The following is a 21,242-nucleotide window of genomic DNA, read 5'->3' as shown; positions in this document are numbered from 1 at the left end:
ATCTTGAATCTTAATTCAGAGCAGATATTTAACAGTTTTGGGAAAACTTGGACACAAGAAAATGGGAGATTTTACAAAATTTCTCTTACCAAACTTTGTGTCTGCAAAGTTCTTCCAGTAAATGTTTTATAAATTGTCAGTGTAAATTGTTAAAATTAGTTGTATGGTTTGTTAAACTTTTAAATCAATGGTTTTTGTTTGGAATACATTTTAAGTGAAAAATCAGAGTCTCTGTGCAATTCCGTTACCATGGAATTGCCCGACCCCTGATTTCCCTGACCTAGCCTAAAATAGATCAAGGGAATAGATGGAAAGCATCACCTTTGAGCTTTTATTCATCCAACAAATGTTCAACAAATAAACAATGAGGTAGAGGCAGGAGTTTGGTTTCTTTCTATATCTTTACTGTAAGAATATCATACAAAATACAATCAGTCATACAATCAGTAGGCTCAAGAGACAAGGGATACATTCTTGTTATTCAATACAAGTACATCTCTATACAGACATTTCTCTTTCTGATACCAGAAAACCATACTTGTCCATGCATATCCAGTTCAATGCGAGTCATAAATGGGTTAGCCTTGATGTCTATCTAAGGCTACACGTACTGTACTGTATTGTATTGTATGCAGCTGTCTCCAGAACAGACCAGCTGCTTTCAGTAAGTGTGTACATATTCTGTAGTTAGTAGATGGTACAGTACAGTGCTGGATCCCATGGCCTGTTGTGTCTTCCAGTGTACAGTGAGTATTCTCTGTCTTGTCTGTCTGCCTGCCTGCCTGCCTGCCTGCCTGCCTGCCTGCCTGCCTGCCTGCCTGCCTGCGGGGTCAGTGTCCCTGGTCCTTGTGTGACATGCTGAGGATCTGAAGTAACAGACCCTGTACCTCCTCGTCCATCCGGCCCTGAGGAAGATGCAACACAAGTCTACACAACAATTCATTTTGCACTGACCCTATACTGATATGTCTTCTACAAAAGTGCATAGAGTACTTACCTGGACAGCAGCCAGTAGGTGGGATCGGTACACAGCTATGACTTGTCTGTGCGTTCGTTTCCAATCCTGTAATAACATATAGAGTACAGTATGCTCAAGCAGTCTTTTAACCATGAACGTGAATAAAGGTATTTATTTTGGCTCATTGGTGCCCTCACTTGGATTTCCTTGGAGAGTACAGCCACTCTGTTCTGCAGTGACACCTGCTGGCCAGGGTTCCCAGGGTGGACTCTCTCAGACTGGGAGTGAGAGGAGGAGGAAAAGCCCAGAGGAGGACTCAGAGCCTCCACAGCCTCCTTCAGACAGAACACTTCCTTAGACAGCTCAATTATCTACACACAACAAGGGAGGAAGGGAGATCATAGATCCCTTCATTTCCAAAGGTCATTTTCTCAATTCAAATCACACTCATGCCCTCACTCTTAAGCACTATGTGTAGATATAAAGGAGTGTATAGCAATATGGAACCCAGCTTCCCAGAGGGCAAGGAACCTAACCCTTAAGATCTGGAAGAAGTGTCAGGGGGTAGGTTGCCTGACGACTCATACTGAATGTAATTCCGCTGCTCTATCGCGACATGCAGTGCATTTGGAAAGTATTCAGACCCTTTGTCTTTTTCCACATTTTGTGACGTTACAGCCTTATTCTAAAATGGATTCGATTGTTTTTTCCCTCATCAATCTACAGTACCCCATAATGACAAAGCGAAAAAATGTTTTTAGAAATGTTTGCATATATATGTTTGCACATACATACATACATACATACATACATACATACATACATACATACATACATACATATAAAAAACAGAAATACCTTATTTACATAAGTATTCAGACCCTTTGCTATGAGACTTGAAATTGAGCTCAGGAGCATCCCGTTTCCATTGATCATCCTTGAGATGTTTCTACAACTTGATTGGAGTCCACCTGTGGTAAATTCAATTGATTGGACAAAATTTGGAAAGGCACACACCTGTCTATATAAGGTCCCACAGTTGACAGTGCATGTCAGAGCAAAAGCCAAGCCATGAGGTTGAAGGAATTGTCCGTAAAGCTCAGAGGCAGAATTTTGTTGAGGCACAGATCTGGGGAAGGGTACCAAAACATTTATGCAGCATTGAATGTCCCCAAGAACACAGTTGCCTCCATCATTCTTAAATGGAAGAAGTTTGGAACCACCAAGACTTCCTAGAGCTAGCCGCCCGGCCAAACTGAGCAATCGGGGGAGAAGAGCCTTGGTCAGGGAGGTGACCAAGAACCCAATGGTCACTCTAACAGAGCTCCAGAGTTCCTCTGGGGAGATAGGAATAACTTCCAGAAGGACAGCCATCTCTGCAGGTAACAGCACTCCCCCAATCAGGCCTTTATAGTAGAGTGGTCGCTTGGAGTTTGCCAAAAGGCACCTAAAGACTCTCTGACCATAAGAAACAAGATTCTCTGGTCTAATGAAACCAAGATTGAACTCTTTGGCCTGAATGACAAGCATCACATCTGGAGGAAACATAGCACCATCCCTGCGGTGAAGCATGGTGGTGGCAGCATCATGCTATGGGGATGTTTTTCAGTAGCAGGGACTGGGAGACTAGTCAGGATCGAGGATAAGATGAACGGAGCAAAGTACACAGAGATTCTTGATGAAAATCTGCTCCAGAGCGCTCAGGACCTCAGACTGGGGCAGCCAAGACAACACAGGAGTGGCTTCGGAATAAGTCTCTGAATGTCCTTGAGTGGCCCAGCCAGAGACCGGACTTGAACCCGATCAAACATCTCTGGAGAGACCTGAATAGAGACCTAAATAGCTGTGCAGCGACGCTCCCCATCCAACCTGACAGAGCTGGAAAGGATCTGCAGAGAATAATTGGAGAAACTCCCAAAATACAGGTGTGCCAACCTTGTAGCGTCATACCCAAGAAGACTCAAATCACTGCCAAAGGTGCTTTAACAAAGTTCTGAGTAAAGGGTCTGACTACTTATGTAAATGTCATGTTTCAGTTTTTATGTTTTATAAAATGTGCAAAAATGTCTAAAAAACATTATGGGGTATTGTGTGTAGATTGATGAGGGGAAAAAATGATTTTATACATTTTAGAATAAGGCTGTAACGTAACAAAATGTGGAAAAAGTCAAGGGGTCTGAATATTTTCCGAATGCACTGTACATTCAGTCGGAGACCGCCACTGTAGAAGCTGTTTCTGCTGACGTCAAAGTGAGGGGCGTTGTACAAAACAAGTCATCAGCGATTGGATTGTCTGTAACCAATCAGAATATCAAAGGCAATTTCTATTTCCGAAATGCCGCTTTCACAAGTGTGTTCAGGCTCTAGCCCAACCCATCGGTTTTTGGGACCAATCAGAATTGTTTGAATGTGTTCGCATTCGAAAAGTCGTCGGGGAGGAGATCAAATCCAGACTCCTCGTGTAGAATAAATGTTAGTTGGTGTGGTGTTTGACCAGAGTGATGTGGATGGGTAGCCAGGCGAAGGGGGAGGGGCTAGAGGTTGATTTTGAATAAAGGACAGTGTTGCTAAATTTTACTTCTATCATTTGTGTCTCAGTCTTACCTTGCGGTCCTTCTCCTTGACCAGGGCCTGGGAGTCCTGGATGTCTTTCTGGAGCTCCTGGACGTGGCTGGACTGGGCCTGCAGGTCAGCCAGCTGCTGCTGCGCCGTGGCCAGCTGAGCCTCGGCCACCTGACACTCACTCTTATTAAACAGAGCCTCACGCTGCACCTGGAACACCTGTTGGGAGGGAGTCAGGGGAGAGAGGGGGGAGTGAGGAGAGATAAAGACAAGGGGAGGAGGGAGAGCACGTCAATGGCCATGAAAGGAAAAACGGCAAGGAGCTACTGTATAGTACACACACATAACTAATGCTAGGAGAAAGGAAACCCTGGTGCACATCAGTCCAATGTGTAGTCAGTAGCATGTGGCTTGTGGTTAACTCTTGAGTTAAGGTTTCAGTCTCTAATTTTGTTAAAATTCTCTGTATTTTGGTGAACAGGAACAAATACAACACACACACCTCGGTGCAAGTCTTCTGGTGATTGCGTGTGAGGTTGTTGAATTGGGCGGTGAATGCGTTGATCTCGGCCTGCAGTGAGAGGCGCTGGGACTCGTGGTCCTCCTTGGACACCAGGCCCTGTTCCACAGCCTTCTGGGACCTCAGGTCTCTCAGCTCTGTCTCCTTCACACTCAAAGCCTCCTTGGCCTCCGCTGCACTGTTCTCACTGGCCTGCAGGGAGCGCTGCAGCTCCGCCTGACACACAGCAGAGACAACACACACAACGTGAGGGTGCTTTCCTAGTACTTTTACTGTAGGTAACAGTAATTGATTTTGGGTCATACATGATGACGGAGGGGTTGTTATTAGTGCCAAATTATATTGATTGCACAACCCCATGATTTTTATCTACAATTTGTAGATTTTTTTATAAAAGCCTAATGTCCATTCACTTAGGACGTCAAAGTAGTATGACAGCTCATTCTTGTTATTTGCTAGAATACCATTTGAAGCTAACCTTAACTTTGTCATGCTCCTCCCAGGATATAAGGTCCTGTTGTGTGGCCTGTAGTTGGGCCTCCAACCTGGCCGTTTCTGTCTGGGCGTGGCATCGCAAAGCCCTCTCCGCCTGCAGTTCCTGGGCTGTCTGGGCCAGCTGCTCCGACAGAGCCGTCAGCGCCTCTGTGTGTTGGGACAGGGATACTGCATGTCTCAGGTGGAGGGTGTCCTGAGACCGACCCTTGCGCTCCGCACACAGACAGTCCGGAGCCTGAGCTGCTTCCTGCCTAGCCACCTCCAGTTCCTCCCTCACCCGTCTCAGGGAGAGCTCTGATATTAGAGAAGAAATATTACAGATGTAGAGAGTGCTCTTATTGGTGAGAAGTATCACCACGCAAAGCTAAGAAAGAGCTCTGATTGGACAGAACCCACTGGGCTCAGATGTTAATTCAACATCTCTTCCACATTGGTTCAATATAATTTCATTGAAATAATGTGGAAACAACGTTGATTTAACCAGTGTGTGCCCAGTTGGAAGTGAAAGCAAATGAGACATAAAAGCAAATTAATGGTTATAAACTAGTTATTTACAGCTTACCACTAATTAACTACAGTAAAATAATTTGTCCTTATGCCCCAAAGTGAGCAACATTTTTTGATAAGTGACAGAGATCATTATAATAGCGGAGTAGCTAGGTTTCCATCCAATTGGCGACAGATTTCATGCAAATATTTCCCACCAGAGATGTGTTTTCATCACACTGACTTGTTGCAGATAAAAGGCTGTGCGTGATCAAGTAGTGCACATGAAAATAACTTTTGCGGTTAAAGTTAAATGGGTTTCCATCGCATTTTCAACTCTATCAAGGTTTTTTTTCACAAAGTGCTCTAGCCAACAGCTCACAGATACAGTGCTGGTAGGCTAGTCTACATGATGAGATTATTATGGATAAAAGCAAGATCATTTTGGGGGGTCAAACGGCAGCCCAGCATCAATCATCATGTCACCAGAATAAGACCCTCGATATTTATTGGAAATGAGCATCAAGCTCATCACCCTGAACTTTCACCAACCTTATGAAGTTCATCATAACTTATTTAATCTGTAGCCTAATAAACTGCAATAAACCGAGTCACACAACATATCATTGTGTGACTCCAAGTTCATTTCGATATGATGGTTATTATATCAATATTTATGCATAAAGGCTTTTCCTCTGATGTTTTTTGCATAATCAATTTTACAGACATAAAAAGAACCCACAATGTCGAACAAACAAATTGTCTGCAGACAATTATGAAATTGTTCCGGCATTTCCTGTTTCCAACAGCCCGGTCATTACTTTTTTCATGCATCAGGTAATTCATCTGCATGAAATGGTTGGATGGAAACCTGATTAGTAACAGGACACCAGGTTGACACCAGGGAAAAACACACCTGATGTAATGGAGGGCTCTGACCCTTCCGACCTCTCTTCCTCATCTCCCTGACAGTGTTTGGGGCTGGGGGACCGTAGTCTGTCCAGCTCCAGTAGGGCCTCGTTCAGTCTCAGGCTGGCCTCGGACCTCTCCCTGGCCAGTTGCTCACACTGCAGACCCAGGGTCACCTGCACCTCGTCCATCTCCGAACGGGGAACACAGTCCCTCAGCTCCCTCTCCAGCTCCACCACACGGCCCTGGAGCCTCAGCAACACCTCTCCGTCTGACTCTACCACTTTCTCTCTCCCTCCCCCAGCTCTCCCTGACTCTTTGCTCTCCGCCAGGGTGGCCTCCAGTTCGCTCACCCTCTCCCTGAGGCTCCTCACCCTCTCACTCTCCCCTCCTCCGTCCTCCTTTTCAAACTCTTTTTCTGTCCCTTTCTCTTCCAGGACTGCCTGTAGTTCCTCAACTTTCTTTCTCAGCTGTTTGACTGTGTCATTGTCCTCTGCGCTCTCCCCCTCTCCCTCCCTCTGTCCCTCCCCCTCTACCTCCCTCAGGCCCGCTTCCTCCCTCTGTCCCTCTCCTTGTCCCTCTCTCTCTTTCAGCGCCTCCTCCAGCTCCCTCACCCTCTCTCTCAGCTGCTGCGTCTCCAGGCTCACCACCTCGCCGCTGCCCCTGGGGGTCTCTCTCTCACCCCCCATTCCCCCTGCCTGTTCCCCAGAATATACCTCCAGGTGCACCTGTTCTCTCAGCTCCTCCAGCTCAGACTGGGAGTGGGCCAGCTGTTTCTCCTTGCCACACAGCCTCTCCCTCAGCTCCTTACTGCTCTCATCCTCCGTCCCCTTCCCCTCTGTCCCCTCCTTCTCCTCTGCCGCTGTCTCTCCCTCTCCTCCTCCCGCCACCTCACACCTGGAGGTGAACAAAAATAAACATCAGAACTGAAGTGAAGTGAGAGGCTTACCTATTGTGTTAGAATCTTCAATTACAATACTGTGGCTGGCAGGGTTCAAATTACATATTGACTCTTAAATAGTGGGCTTAAAGACTCTAAAATAGGACTGGACCAGTGTTAATATGTTGAAGCCTTCTGGGGGTGTCCATGTTTATATATTACTGTAGTGCCCTGGGGTGGACTACCCCAGGGCACCAAATTGAACTCCACCCCAGGGCACCAAATTGAACTCTAACCTTAGTGAGTGATGTAAATGTGACATTTTAGTAATTTAGCAGATACTCTTACCCAGAGGGTATACAGCGGGGCTGGTGTTGTGGGTGATAATCCTTACCCCTCTCCCGCCATGCTGGAGGCCTCAGCTGAAGCCTGGGCCTGGCAGTAGCGCTCCTGTAGAGCTTCAAACTCCTTCCTGAGGGAGTCATACAGAGCCGTGGGGACAAAGTCTGGGCCGGTTGTCTGCATGTCAGGGTCATCCTTCTCAAACATCTCCAGCATCTGCAAACCACACAAAATCACAGTACAGAAATAATCAGTAAGGGTTTTCTTTCTTCGCTAACAGTTGTAATGTGTATCTCAAGTCAAGCATCCTATTTTTATGTCACAATTTTAGGTCCACATTCACAGAACTGCTTCCTCTCCTCTTCCTTCATGACAGCTTCATAGTTAGCTTCTGTGCTGTACCACCACCCCTGCTGCCCCTCACACACAGTCCCAGACAAACCCTCCAATAGTAGCCTGGTTATAACCAATGATTTATATTTTCAGTACACTAGATGGCTGATAGGAGGCGTTGTGTTGAAGCCACTGTGCCTCCATCTTGGCACGCCCTCACCATTGTAAAAAATAGTTAGGAAGCTATAGAAATCTATTTATTAATGTCTACATTAGTTTTTGCCACATTTATTCTATTACAGACACCTTAATACAAATAAAAAAATACAAAATATATTAAAACATCCCTGAAAGTATAATTTTTAGAGATGTTACTGTCCCCACTACAACAAAAAAAAAACACATGTAATTTTGACCTTTAAACATTTAATTGAAATACTGTAGAATTCCATTCATGCCTATGGAGGACTGTTACGTACTGGGGAGTGTCAATATGGGCGACCAGTGGCTTCAAAGCCTCTCAATAGCCAATACATAGCATCAGCAATCCAGGGTTTAAATACATTGAATAAAAATATGTAAAATGTTGGTCCCATGTTTCATGAGCTAAAATAAAAGATGTTCCACACACACAAAAAGCTTATTTCTCTCATATTTTGTGCACAAATTTGTTTACATCCCTGTCAGTGAGCATTTCTCCTTTACCAAGATAATCCATCCCCCTGACAAGTGTGGCATATTAAGAAGCGGATTAAACAGCATGATCATTACACAGGTGCACCTTGTGCTGGGGACAATAAAAGGCCACTCTAAAATGTGCAGTTTTGTCACACAGCACAATGCCACAGATGTCTCAAGTTTTGAGGGAGCGTGCAATTGGCATGCTGACTGCAGGAATGTCCACCAGAGCTGTTGCTCTACTATACACCGCCTCCAATTTGGCAGTAAAAGGGCCTCACAACCGCAGACCACGTTTCACCACGCCAGCCCAGGACCTCCACATCCGGCTTCTTCACCTGCGGTATCGTCTGAGACCAGCCACCTGGACAGATGATGAAACTGAGGAGTATTTCTGTCCGTAATCAAGATCTTTTGTAGGGAAAAACTCATTCTGATTGGCTGGGCCTGGCTCGCCAGTGGGTGGGCCTGGCTCCCAAGTGGGTGGGCCAATGGCTGCGCCCCTGCCCAGTCATGTGAAATCCATAGATTAGGGCCTAATGAATTTATTTCAATTGACTGATTTCCTTATATGAACTGTAACTAAGTAAAATCGTTGAAATTGTTGCTCTATACATCATTGGCTGTAACCCTTTGTCCTAATTCTGTCTACTTGTACAGACCATGACCCAGTTAGTGAAGAAAGCCTGCACCTCTGTGTGATGCTATTATTCTATTTATACCTGGGTACTGCTTCATCATAGACCTATAAAGTGGTAATATGACAAACGGTCCAATCTGACGCTGTTCAGCCATCCTTGAACCAGTGCATCATCATCATCATCTGCTGACTGGGACTTCTCTGGTCTGGATTACCTTTTGATTACCCCATTTTTATCAATGAATCAGCTGATGGCGTGTATGTGTGTGTGTGTGTGTGTGTGTGTGTGTTCTTACCTGCACTTTGAGGACCAGCTCCTGGTTCTGTGAGGTCAGCTCATCCACCTGTCTGCATAGCTCAGCCACAGTGTCTGGGTCTGCAGGACGAGGAGAGGTGGAGTTGGGGGAGTGTGCCTCCTCCTCGTCCAGAGCAGAGGGAGACTCTCTGGACCACCTGGAGAGCAGCTTCTCAGCAACTTCAAGATATACGGGGTAAATCAATGTCATATTTTGTCAAACACATTGCAAAACATCAGCCATTACCATGGCAGTAGAATTTGAGTGAAATGCATCATCTAGTTATGATGTATGACTCATTAGGGTTATACAACTTAGTCCAACATTTGGTCCATTTAACAAATATACAAATGCCGTATCTTAATTTGATCATCCTGTTGTTGCAGGAAATGCAAGCTTGTAGTATATTTGGGGTTTAAAAAGGCTTTCAAAGTTTGTAAATTCCTCTTTATTTCATACATGATTTTATTTCACCTTTATTTAACCAGGTAGGCAAGTTGAGAACAAGTTCTCATTTACAATTGCGACCTTGACCTACATTTGCCCTAACAAAAAATGTATTAAGCCCTACAAAACAATGTCCATTCATTATAATCCACATTTCCTGTTGCTGCAGGATTATTTTTAAGAAACTGGGACAAAAATTAAGATACGGCATCTGTAACAATTTGCTAGCAGTATTCCCTCTCTCCCCCCACACACACCTGGGAAGTCCAGTATGTCATCATCTGAGTCACTGGCTCCGATCACCTGACCTGCCTTCAGCTCCTCCAGCTCAGTCTGTAGCCTGTCCCGCTCTGCCTCCGCCTGTTCCAGACACTCTCTCAGCTGGGTCAGCTAGCACAGGGAGACAGTGAGGGCACAGCTATTACCAGATTTCTAACATCCTTTCAGATATATGAGACGTTTCCAAGGAAGGGGGTTTGAGCTTGATCTCAGACTGGGAAATGAACCGTGCATGCAGTACCTCCTCCAGGTCAGTGGGTGCGCTGTTGTGCTGCTGCTCCAGACCTTTAATCTTCTGGAGCAGACGCCTCCTTTCCAGACGCAGCCTTCGGATCTCCTCAAAAACCTCCTCATTCTCCGTCTCACAGACACACACAAGGAAATGCATATCAGTGGTATCACAGTCAAACAGCAGCACCGTACTCATTAGCAGTCTCAAATTGAATACAGTAGATAGTGATTCACTATGTATTGTCTGTTACTTTAGTCATGAATACTGCTCTTCAAAATTGATATCTAAAGATGAATCCTTTGAATTGAGTTGTGTTGTATACCATAAATATAAGCCTATTCTATCTCCTATATGCTTAGGGTGCTATGCAGACAGTATGCCGTGGCAGGGGAAGTAACTCACGAGGTTGGCCTGATTAGAGCGCCGTGTCTCTGGAGACTGAGCTGAGGGAGAGGCAGGGGGAGGAGAGCTCTGGGGGGCAGGAGAAGGCAGGGATGGAGAGTCCTGGAACATCGTTATTAAAGTTAGTATGATTATGATCATCACAGCCTAGCATAAGTTAGAGTTAGTAAGAATCATATAGAAAGTATTTTGTAAAAACTGTGCCATCCATCTCTGGAGTTAGCCTCGTACCTGGGGAGGGGAGTGAGGTGGAGGAGGGGCTTTCCTCTTGCGGGGGGTGGTCCCCCCTGGCAGAGGAGGGGGAGGTGGGGGCTGCCTCTGGAGACACAGACAAGCAGAAGGAACAGGAAAACAGGAGAGAAATAGCAGCAAGGACAAAAGCAAAGCCAGGCAGTACTGTAGCCCAAAACGTTGTGAAATTAGCTTTTAATGTGTGATGTTACTTCAGCTGTTGTTGTTCAAAAGATGTTGTAGATTGAAAATGGGATAAGAAGTTGGTGTTCCTTCTTATGTTGTAAATTCTATTATGTACAATCTAGAAATAGTTGTGTTTTCACATGTACTGAATGTGTAGTGAGTGAAAATGGAAAGCTGAGTGGTCAGTTACCTCCTCGCCGTTGCCCTCAGTGGCTATGTATGCATGGGGAGAGACAAACGGCAAATCCTTTTAACCTCTGGTCCATTGAGATTCAATACACGCGCATGCACGCACACGCACATACACACTGTAGTTATAGCTAAACAGCATACCAGCCCATAAAAATCCTCCTATATATCGTAGCACTCAGTATAACACCAAACAACAGCCCTACTGTAAGACACAAGAGTCCTCATATATCACAGATACATCAGAGACATTTCAGGCACTGATCTGTTCCATTCATCTCCATTTCAAACGAAGCACACATCTGTTTTTCGTAAATCACCAAGCCTTTGTTTGAAGATAAAAGTGCAGCAAGCCTCTCTGTTTCAGGCTTTTACAATTACCCCCAGCTGTCCCCTTTACTTCATCCACTTCCTCACATTACAGCCATTTCCTGGGGGACCAGAGTAGGGCCATAGACCAGGCCATAAAAGTACAACTGATAGAAAGGATTATGCTCCATGGATTCTGGTACAGTACATTAAATAGCATACAAAGTGTTGTAGTAGTTGGCAATACTAATTAATTGAACATTTGAAATTGTACACCAAATATGGCCCCTGGTATAACCAGCAGGGAATGTGGTCTGTTCTATCAATTATAATTATATCCACCATTCTACCAGGGCCCAGAATGAAGCCCCAGACTGGGCTTAAAGGGTAGCAGAGCAAGATTGCGCTCAATTTAATTTCAAGTCAGTTCAGTCAAGAAATGGATTGAAGTTCCAACTAAACAAAAATCCAAATTTAAAAGGAATTGAGCCCAAACCTGCTTCAGTCAGCAGGTGAGACATCAAGAGGTTACCGTGGGTTACCTGGAAGACAGTTCTGCAGAAGCTGTGCGATCCGCTGGTTGCCGGCGGTTACGCCGTAGTGGGCTGCGTCGTGTCTGAAGGCGTCGGCCAGCTGTGGGTTAGCCCCCCCCCTTAGCAACACCTCCACTGTCTCTGCACTGTCACTCTCACAGGCCAGCATCAGGGCTGACCTACAACACAAAAACCAGGACATACTTTTTTTCACCAAATCTCTATGTTTGATGCAAATGGAATGTGTCCAGACCCTTTTTGGAAATTTCACTTTGGTTTCGGGAAACTTACCCCACCAGTGATAGACTTCCTCATGCTCGTTCTACAGTTTCAGGCAGAGATCAAACCGCAACAAAGGCTCCAAAAACACCCAAATACATCCTTTTAGAAATGGCAATGCTCTCAGTATAGTGATGCAGGTCTTTAGATATTGTACATATGACATTTTGTAATTCCAAACTTTATCCGCAACGTTATATTCCATTTTGTTGGACTCGAGCGATACATTTCCGTGTACGTTCTTTCTCGTTTCCCGTATCACCACAATGGGAACGAGAAAACCTGTGTGTGTTCGACCACGGAAATGTATTGGGTTTATGGAGCCTTTGTTCATGTTTCTCTGCCCCTGCAACAGCAGAAAGAGCATGAGGAAGTATATTGCTGGTGGGGTAAGTTTCTCAAAACCAAGTGAAATCGCAAAAACATTGTCTGGACACCTAACATGTTCTTTACAAAAACAAAGTGAACTTGACCTTTCAGTTGTGTTCACAGTTTGTCTTGCATAAGTCAATCTAATGTTGAATTACCTGCCCTGGTTGTCCTGTATGTTGGGGTTGGCCCCTCTGTCCAACAGGAAAGCACACAGCTCCACTCTGCTCATGTGGGCTCCTAGGATCAGCGGGCTCAACCCATCCTGAGATAGACAAGACCACAATGGCTTAACATGGTTGATTGAATCACATTTTAGTGCTTGGCTGTAACAAAACCCTGCCCACCCTGTAGTTCTCCAGGACCTGGCTTGGTGATTGTTGCTGTACAGAGGCAGTCTAAAGCCTACGCCACTTACCCCATCCTGGGCATCCAGACTGGCCTTAAAGTTCCACAGAGTCTCAGTGCAGGACAAGCAGCCGCTCACAGCTGCAGGAAGATGGGGAGACACCATAGGTAGACAAATGGAAGGTATAAAAGGGTTGGGTTGTTTACAGTGTTACACAGATGGTGCTGTAATCAATTGCATTATCGCTAGGGCATTGCATACCTGCGTGATGCAACGCTGTCTGACCAAAGCTGTCTGTGGAATCTACAGGCAATCTCTCCTGTGGGAGTATGAGACGTATTCACCAAAAATGTATGATAACTGCATACCTTATTTTCCATGTATCGTTGAAATGTTAACTATGTCTGTCTGCTGTACCTGTAATAGTCTCTTCAGGCACTCAGGCTGGCCGTTCTTGGCTGCTAGGTGAATGGCACTGAAGCCTTGAAGTTGATAAGGCCATCACCAAGCGAGAGAGGGAATGAATGAATTAACAAAAACAAATCGCAAGAGAGCATGTTATAATTGAGATAATCAACTTTGAATGTTGTTTTGACCAATTATAGCCACAAAGCATTACCTTGGCACTCAGTGACACTAAACATGTTAACATGTTCACTGAATGAGACTGTCTTCTTACCTGAGCCATCTGTCACGTTAATGTCTGGCCCGTGAGCCAGGATGACCTCCAGACAGTCCAGATGACCCTGAGACGCACAGAGGTGGAACCTACCAGGAAGAGAATAACAATACTGGTTATGAATATAACCAACAAGAAGATCATCAACACTAGTAATGACAACAAAGAAAGTAGAAAATATTTAAACTCTTTACCCTCTCTTACTGACAGTTTGAACATAAAGGGACGTTTTGTGGACACATTTAAACCTAGTCCTAGACTAACAAGCAAGTTCAATAACGATTCTCCATTGAAAGTACTTCTTAGTCCAAGACTAGGCTTAACCTGTGTCAGGGAAACTGTCCCTAAGTGTTTGGTACTTACGCTGACTTCCCCTCTGCATCCAGTTTGGTGGGGCAGAGTCCCTTCTTCACGATCAGAGCAGCTACTTTGTCAGGTTCGTTCTGCCCTACAGCCTGCAGTAGTCTCTCATCACTCTTACTCCAGTCCTGGCTCTGAGGGGACAGGGACAGACGGATCATAACCCGGTCACAAGCTGGGGCTGATCAGAGCTAACCAAATGACTGTACATGCTGTACTATACAGAGTAGACCCTGACCCCCTATCTGATTACACACTGTACAAAGGTCTGAGTGATGACTAACCATACAGTAGGTCTAGATGACACACTACTAAATCTAATACTGCGGATCTCAAAGTGAAATAAAGACTGACATACAGTACCATCTGCTTGCTTTTATGGTAACATTACACACAGTGCACAAAATCACTTTCAACTGTTTTTTTCCAAAAAAAGTAACCCTTTGAGAGAAAGTACAATGAAAAGACAGCTCAGGTCAAACGGAGAGGGATACCTACCACCAGTAAGCTGAAACAAGTACAGAAATAACGCTTCATCAGGCTCAGAGCTGACGATCCATAGAGCCAAAGAGCTGTCCACAGTCTGACCAAAATACTGACACACACAAACATACACTACTCAACTACCCACAGGCCTCAAACACACCGTCAGAGTTGCACATCAACTTAGCACTAAATGACAAAGCATAAATACACAGTATAACTACACAGACAACCGATAACCCACTAGCACAATCCAGAACAGAAGAAATGTATGACAGGAAAGTCGTGATGATGATGCTACATAAACATGAAGTCTATACATCCCTGTACAAACAGAAGACCACTGCTCTAGCCCTCTGAGTCGCACAGCAATGTAGCTCTCCATATGCAGTGCTTTGCTCTCTCAGCCAAAACACCCTCCCCTCTTCCTGCACTGCTGTTAATGCTCTCAGGGACCTACATTCTCCGTCTTCAGTCTCAACCTGGCACGCAATGTCTCTCTCTCACACACACCACCTCCCTCTTTCTGTGCCCTTCTTATTTCACACCCCAGCCTAGTACGGTCTTCTCTTCCCACTCCTCTCACAGTCTGTCCATTTGTTTCAGTCAGCTCTCTCCCTCTCTGTGCTGTCCATTTGTTTCAGACGACGGCTCAGCAGAAAGAGGAGAACAGAGCTGGCTGGTACAGGGCTGGTAGGGCAGAGAGGACACGCTGATAGCAGCCATTTACATAATTAAAATTGATTTTCAGAATAAGTGTAAAAATATAATCTATTATTTTATTAAACTGAGATAACGCCATAACGTTTCTTGCTATATCATTTTATGTTTGCATTATACAACGAGTGTACAAAACGACGACCTACCAAGAGAAAAAAAAGGCACCCTGCGAGGACAGGGGCTGGGATTAAATATACAGTTGAAGTTGGAAGTTTATATACACTTAGCCAAATACATTTAAACTCAGTTTTTCACAACTCCTGACATTTAATCCTAGTAAAAATTCCATCTCTTAGGTCAGTTAGGATCACCACTTTATTTTAAGAATGTGAAATGTCAGAATAATAGAAGAGAGGATTATTTATTTCACCTTTTATTTCTTTCATCACATTCCCAGTGCGTCAGAAGTGTACATACACTCAATTAATATTTGGTAGCATTGCTTTTAAATTGCTAACTTGGGTCAAACGTTTTGGGTAGCCTTCCACAAGCTTCCCACAATAATTTGGGTGAATTGCGGCCCATTCCTCCTGACAGAGCTGGTGTAATTGAGTCAGGTTTGTAGGTCTCCTTGCTCGCACACGCTTTTCAGTTCTGCCCACAAATTTTGTCTGGGATTGAGGTCAGGGCTTTGTGATGGCCACTCCAATACCAAGACTTTGTTGTCCTTAAGCCATTTTGCCACAACTTTGGAAGTATGCTTGGGGTCATTGTTCATTTGGAAGACCCATTTAACTTCCTGACTGATGTCTTGAGATCTTGCTTCAATAAATCCACATTATTTTTCTTCCTCATGATGCCATCTATTTTGTGAAGTGCACCAGTCCCTCCTGCAGCAAAGCACCCCCACAACATGATGCTGCCACCCCTATTCTTCACGGTTGGGATGGTGTTCTTCGGCTTGCAAGCATCCTGTAACGGCTGTCGCGAGAGAGAGTAGACCAAGGTGCAGCGGAGTTAGTGTTCATCATTTAATATTTAATAGACGAAAGAACACTATACAAAAATAAGAAAACCGACAGCCAAACAGTCCTGTCAGGTGCAAAACACTAACAGAAACAATTACCCACAAAACCCCAACGGAAAAACAGGCACTTATGTGTGACTCCCAATCAGCAACAACACTCTACAGCTGTGCCTGATTGGAAGCCACATGGCCAAAATCAATGAAACAAACCAACATAGAAATATGCACATAGAACACCCACCCAATGTAACACCCTGGCCTAACCAAAATAAAGAACAAAAACCCCTCTCTATGGCCAGGGCGTTACACATCCCCCTTTTTCCTCCAAACATAACGATGGTCATTATGGCCAAACAGTTTTATTTTTGTTTCATCAGACCACAGGAAATTTCTCCAAAAAGTACGATCTTTGTCCCCATGTGCAGTTGCAAACCGTAGTCTGGATTTTTTATGCCGGTTTTGGAGCAGTGGCTTCTTCCTTGCTGGGCGGCCTTTCAGGTTATGTCGATATAGGACTCGTTTTACTGTGGATATAGATACTTTTGTACCCGTTTCCTCCAGCATCTTCACAAGGTCCTTTGCTGTTGTTCTGGGATTGATTTGCACTTTTCGCACCAAAGTACGTTCATCTCTAGGAGACAGAATGAGTCTCCTTCCTGAGCGGTATGACGGCTGCGTGGTCCCATGGTGTTTATACTTGTGTACTATTGTTTGTACAGATGAACGTGGTACCTTCAGGCATATGGAAATTGCTCCCAAGAATGAACCAGACTTGTGGAGGTCTACAATTTTTTTTCTGAGGTCTTGCCTGATTTCTTTTGATTTTCCCATGATGTCAAGCAAAGAGGCACTGAGTTTGAAGGTAGGCCTTGAAATACATCCACAGGTACACATCCAATTGACTCAAATGATGTCAATTGGCCTATCAGAAGCTTCTAAAGGCATGACATCATTTTCTGGAATTTTCCAAGCTGTTTAAAGGCACAGTCAACTTAGTGTATGTAAACTTCTGACCCACTGGAATTGTGATACAGTGAATTCTAAGTGAAATAATCTGTCTGTAAACAATTGTTGGTAAAATGACTTGTGTCATGCACAAAGTAGATGTCCTAACCAACTTGCCAAAACTATAGTTTGTCAACAAGAAATTTGTGGAGTGGTTGAAAAACGAGTTTTAATGACTCCAATCTAAGTGTATGTAAACTTCCGACTTCAACTGTAAAAACGTAGGACAAAACAAACATCACGACAAGAGAGACACCACAACACTACATAAAGAGAGACCTAAGACAATAACACAGCATGGCAGCAACACGATCAATGTAGATGAAGGGGAGGAGACATGCTAAAGACAGATTTTTAAGCCTTGTGACAATTGAGACATGGATTGTGAATATGTGCCATTCAGAGGGTGAATGGGCCTGACAAAGGGTGTAAGTGTCTTTGAACAGGGTATGGTAGTAGGTGCCAGGCGCACCGGTTTGTGTCAACAACTACAACGCTGCTGGGTTTTTCACGCTCAACAGTTTCCTGTGTGTAGCAAGAATGGTCCACGACCCAAAGGACATCCAGTCAACTTGACACAACTGTGGGAAGCATTGTAGTCAAGATGGGCCATTATCCCTGTGGAATGCTTTCAACACCTTGAAGAATCCATGCCCCAACAAATTGAGGCTGTTCTGAGGGCGGGGGGTCTTAATGTTTTGTACAGTGTACATCGTTGTATCAAATGGTTAAGTTAGTAGAAAATAGGACAGGGTATACCAACATTAATAACCAGTAAAGTAGGCTGGTCCTATTCCCTATAGAGTGCTTATGTGTGTCGTGTGTGTGTGTGACCAACATTGTGAGAAAAATTAAGATGGATGATAAGCTACAGTCTTAGAAAAAAAATTGCTATCAAAAGAGGTTATTTGGCCCCATAGTTCGGAGAACCCTTTGTAGAACCCCTTTTGGTTCTAAGTAGAACCCTTTTGGATCCAGGTAGAACTAATTTGGGTTCCATGTAGAACCCTTTCCACAGAGGGTTCTACATGGAACTCAAAAGAGTTCTACCTAGAACCTAAAATGGTTCTTCAATATGGTGTGTGATCCCCCTTCTCTCCCTCCCCCACCCCCTTCTCTCTCACTCTCTCCCTGTCTTTAAATGAAAATCTGAGCATCCCTCCCAGTGAGAGGGTAAGTCATTGATTGATGAATTAATAACTTACTCTGTTCTCTCTCAGCTACACCCCAGCAAAGCAGTCATATTACTCTGGCTATGGGGATCTCTCACTAAAACAGGTCAAGGCACACAGGAGTTACATTTCTACTCAGAGCTTACAGTAGAGCTAACTGTACTATAACCTATAGCATAGCCACACATAGCTATCGCAACCAGCTTCAGTTGCATAGACATTTAAGACATTAGTATATACACAACATTTGTACAGAATTTTTGTCTTGGGATTGATTACTTTATTTTCACTCTCACATGTCACATTAAAACCACCTGCATAATGAGATGGTGACGACAGCAGGAAATTAATGATTCTTGTGTGTGTGTGTGTGTGTGTGTGTGTGTGTGTGTGTGTGTGTGTGTGTGTGTGTGTGTATGGGCTGAATAATTAAAGGCTACCTGAGAGCTCTGGTTACAGCAGATTGGCCTGCTCCCCTGCTGCTCAGTGATACTGACATCCAGCTCAGTGCCCCCCCCCCCCCCCCAGCTACACACACACACACACACACACACACACACACACACACACACACACACACACTGTCTGTCAGCACAGGGACCTACACAGCCACCTAAGAAGAGCCTAGCACCACCCATAGCAGTCAATACCAGGTTCAAAGAAAGTTTGAATAAGAAGTTTTACTGCACATGAATACACCTCCAAACTCTAAATGTAAATTGACTCAGTGTATTGTAGATATCAGTGCATGGTTGGATGGTTTTGTAAGAGAGATTCTCCAACTCTTACCTCATTCTTCTTCAATTTTGCCTTGAGGTTCTTCATTTTGGCTTACTGCACTTTGCATCCAGAAAAGTGAAACTCTGAAAAGAAATACACCAATTATTTCACTCACCATAGCATTTCAACACGTGGGTTGCTAGATTTTAACATGCATTCAAACAGGTGTCCCTTTGCATTACCTAAAATACAACAATACCCGGTTTGATGGACTCTTGTGTGATAACCACAATTTATACCATGGCATTGTTAAATACTAGTTTCTGATTGGCTTAAATGGCATTTTACAGCATGCATTATTTCCATATAATGCACAGTATATCAGCATGGTATATCCGCTAGTGCATTGTGGAACACACCTTCCATTTTGTTCATTATTTTCCATATAGAATGCATAGACCATCATTGATTATGCCTTACATATTTTTAGAATGCCATCATCGAGACATAGGCCAATTCTCAGTTTAATTTATGAAGCATTTTGCCTTTTGGGAAACATAACCAATACATTTACAGTTTTTATCAGTGTTGGGGAAGCTACTCTAAAAATATAGTTTACCAAGCTACAAATTATTTCACATGAGAAGAATTTACGCTTACACTAAAGCTACCCTTAATAAAAATGTGTATTTTAGTTAACTAAAGTTACTTTGAAAAAGTAGTTCACTACATCCAAACTACTTTGGGGAAAAATTATCCTTTGTAAATCTGTAATGTCATAGACCACAAATTGCAAGACACTTTGAGGTCATATGTTAACAGAATGTGTAATTTAGCATATTAAACACAAAATTAGGCAGGTCTGATGCCAAAAAAAGAAAGGAAATGATTGCCTACTTCATCCAGAATTGATTTTTGCATGAAAAGTAGTGCATAGTTCCAGTATTCTAGTTAGCTACACTGCTACTTGACAAAAAAAACGTATTAACTACTGGAAACACTACTTATATTTGAATTTAGTTCAACTACCACCCAGCTACTGCAAAATGCAGTTCAATTACTAGTTGAACTACATGTAGTTCACACTGATTATTACTAAAGTGGTAATGTATAGGTAATGTGCATGTAGTAGGCCTACACACATTAGGCTACATACCTCTAAATTATCTTGGTATATAAATAAATACCTGGTGTAGAGGGTTGTTACTTGGAGGGGTTGCTTCGGTCGCCTGCTGTCGCCAGTGTTGCCAACTAATTTTCAGGGTAAGTTGCTAGAGGCAGGTTGATTTGTTGCTAAATGACGTTGTGATGTCATTGCGTGATAACGTAAAACTGCGTCATTGTACTCAAATATGATTTTACATTTGTTCAGGTACAGACTCTCACTCTTTTCTGTACTTCTGGCTGTACAATTTTGATTGAGACACGTTGATTGATGTTGTAAGTTCTGATCAAACATTCGTCACCAACTACATTCATTGGGTTTGGCTCGTCGAACCCGTACTACAGCTGCTGCAGTCAGCCAACAATGATTTGCAATTTGCTGAAATTGCTGCAGGCCTTCTGCTGCCTTGCACGAGCTGAGCGCCTGCTGCTGACGTTTCTCACAATGCACTTTTGCAGGCAGGCACGTGTGTTGTGACTAAGCGTTGACCTTTTTTGCACTAACTCTTTTGACTCATAACATACGCTGCTGTTACTGTTTATTATATATTCTATTGTCTAATCACTTTATCCCTATGTACATACAATTGAAGTCGGAAGTTTACATACACTTAGATTGGAGTCATTAAAACTCGTTTTTCAACCACTCCACACATTTCTTGTTAACAAACTATAGTTTTGGCAAGTCAGTTCAGACATCTACTTTGTGCATGACACAAGTAATTTTTCCAACAATTGTTTACAGACAGATTATTTCACTTATAATTCACTGTATCACAATTCCAGTGGGTCAGAAGTGTACATACACTAAATTGACTGTGCCTTTAAACAGCTTGGAAAATTCCAGAAAATTATGTCATGGCTTTAGAAGCTTCTGATAGGCTAATTGACATCATTTGAGTCAATTGGATGTGTACCTGTGGATGTATTTAAAGGCCTACCTTCAAACTCAGTGCCTCTTTGCTTGATATCATGGGAAAATCAAAAGAAATCAGCCAAGACCTCAGAAAAGAAATTGTAGACCTCCACAAGTCTGGTTCATCCTTGGGAGCAATTTCCATATGCCTG

The 21,242-nt window shown here is 43.7% G+C and overlaps 1 protein-coding gene across 1 annotated transcript; it reads right to left on the bottom strand.

Annotated features, from left to right (window-relative positions):
• Nucleotides 1-382: 382 nt before the first annotated feature.
• Nucleotides 383-20,303, bottom strand: ankrd24 (ankyrin repeat domain 24). Its single transcript, XM_014169711.3, has 23 exons — nt 20,198-20,303; nt 19,080-19,153; nt 13,947-14,077; nt 13,584-13,672; nt 13,322-13,386; nt 13,166-13,223; nt 12,974-13,044; nt 12,714-12,820; nt 11,917-12,086; nt 11,067-11,089; nt 10,691-10,777; nt 10,460-10,561; nt 10,067-10,186; nt 9,804-9,936; nt 9,100-9,278; nt 7,205-7,368; nt 5,938-6,827; nt 4,519-4,829; nt 4,023-4,256; nt 3,563-3,739; nt 1,156-1,329; nt 998-1,063; nt 383-905 (listed from the first exon to the last, which is right to left on the bottom strand). Exons 2-23 carry the CDS (start codon nt 19,113-19,115, stop codon nt 831-833), a joined length of 3,462 nt encoding a protein of 1,153 aa, XP_014025186.3. The 5' UTR covers nt 19,116-19,153; nt 20,198-20,303; the 3' UTR covers nt 383-830.
• Between the last annotated feature and the right edge of the window lie 939 nt (nt 20,304-21,242).

This window comes from Salmo salar, chromosome 23 (assembly GCF_965601325.2).
Source record: "Salmo salar chromosome 23, fSalSal1, whole genome shotgun sequence".
NCBI lineage: Eukaryota > Metazoa > Chordata > Actinopteri > Salmoniformes > Salmonidae > Salmo > Salmo salar.
Note: the sequence above shows the minus strand (reverse complement) of the source record. Positions and strands in the feature narration are given on the sequence as shown.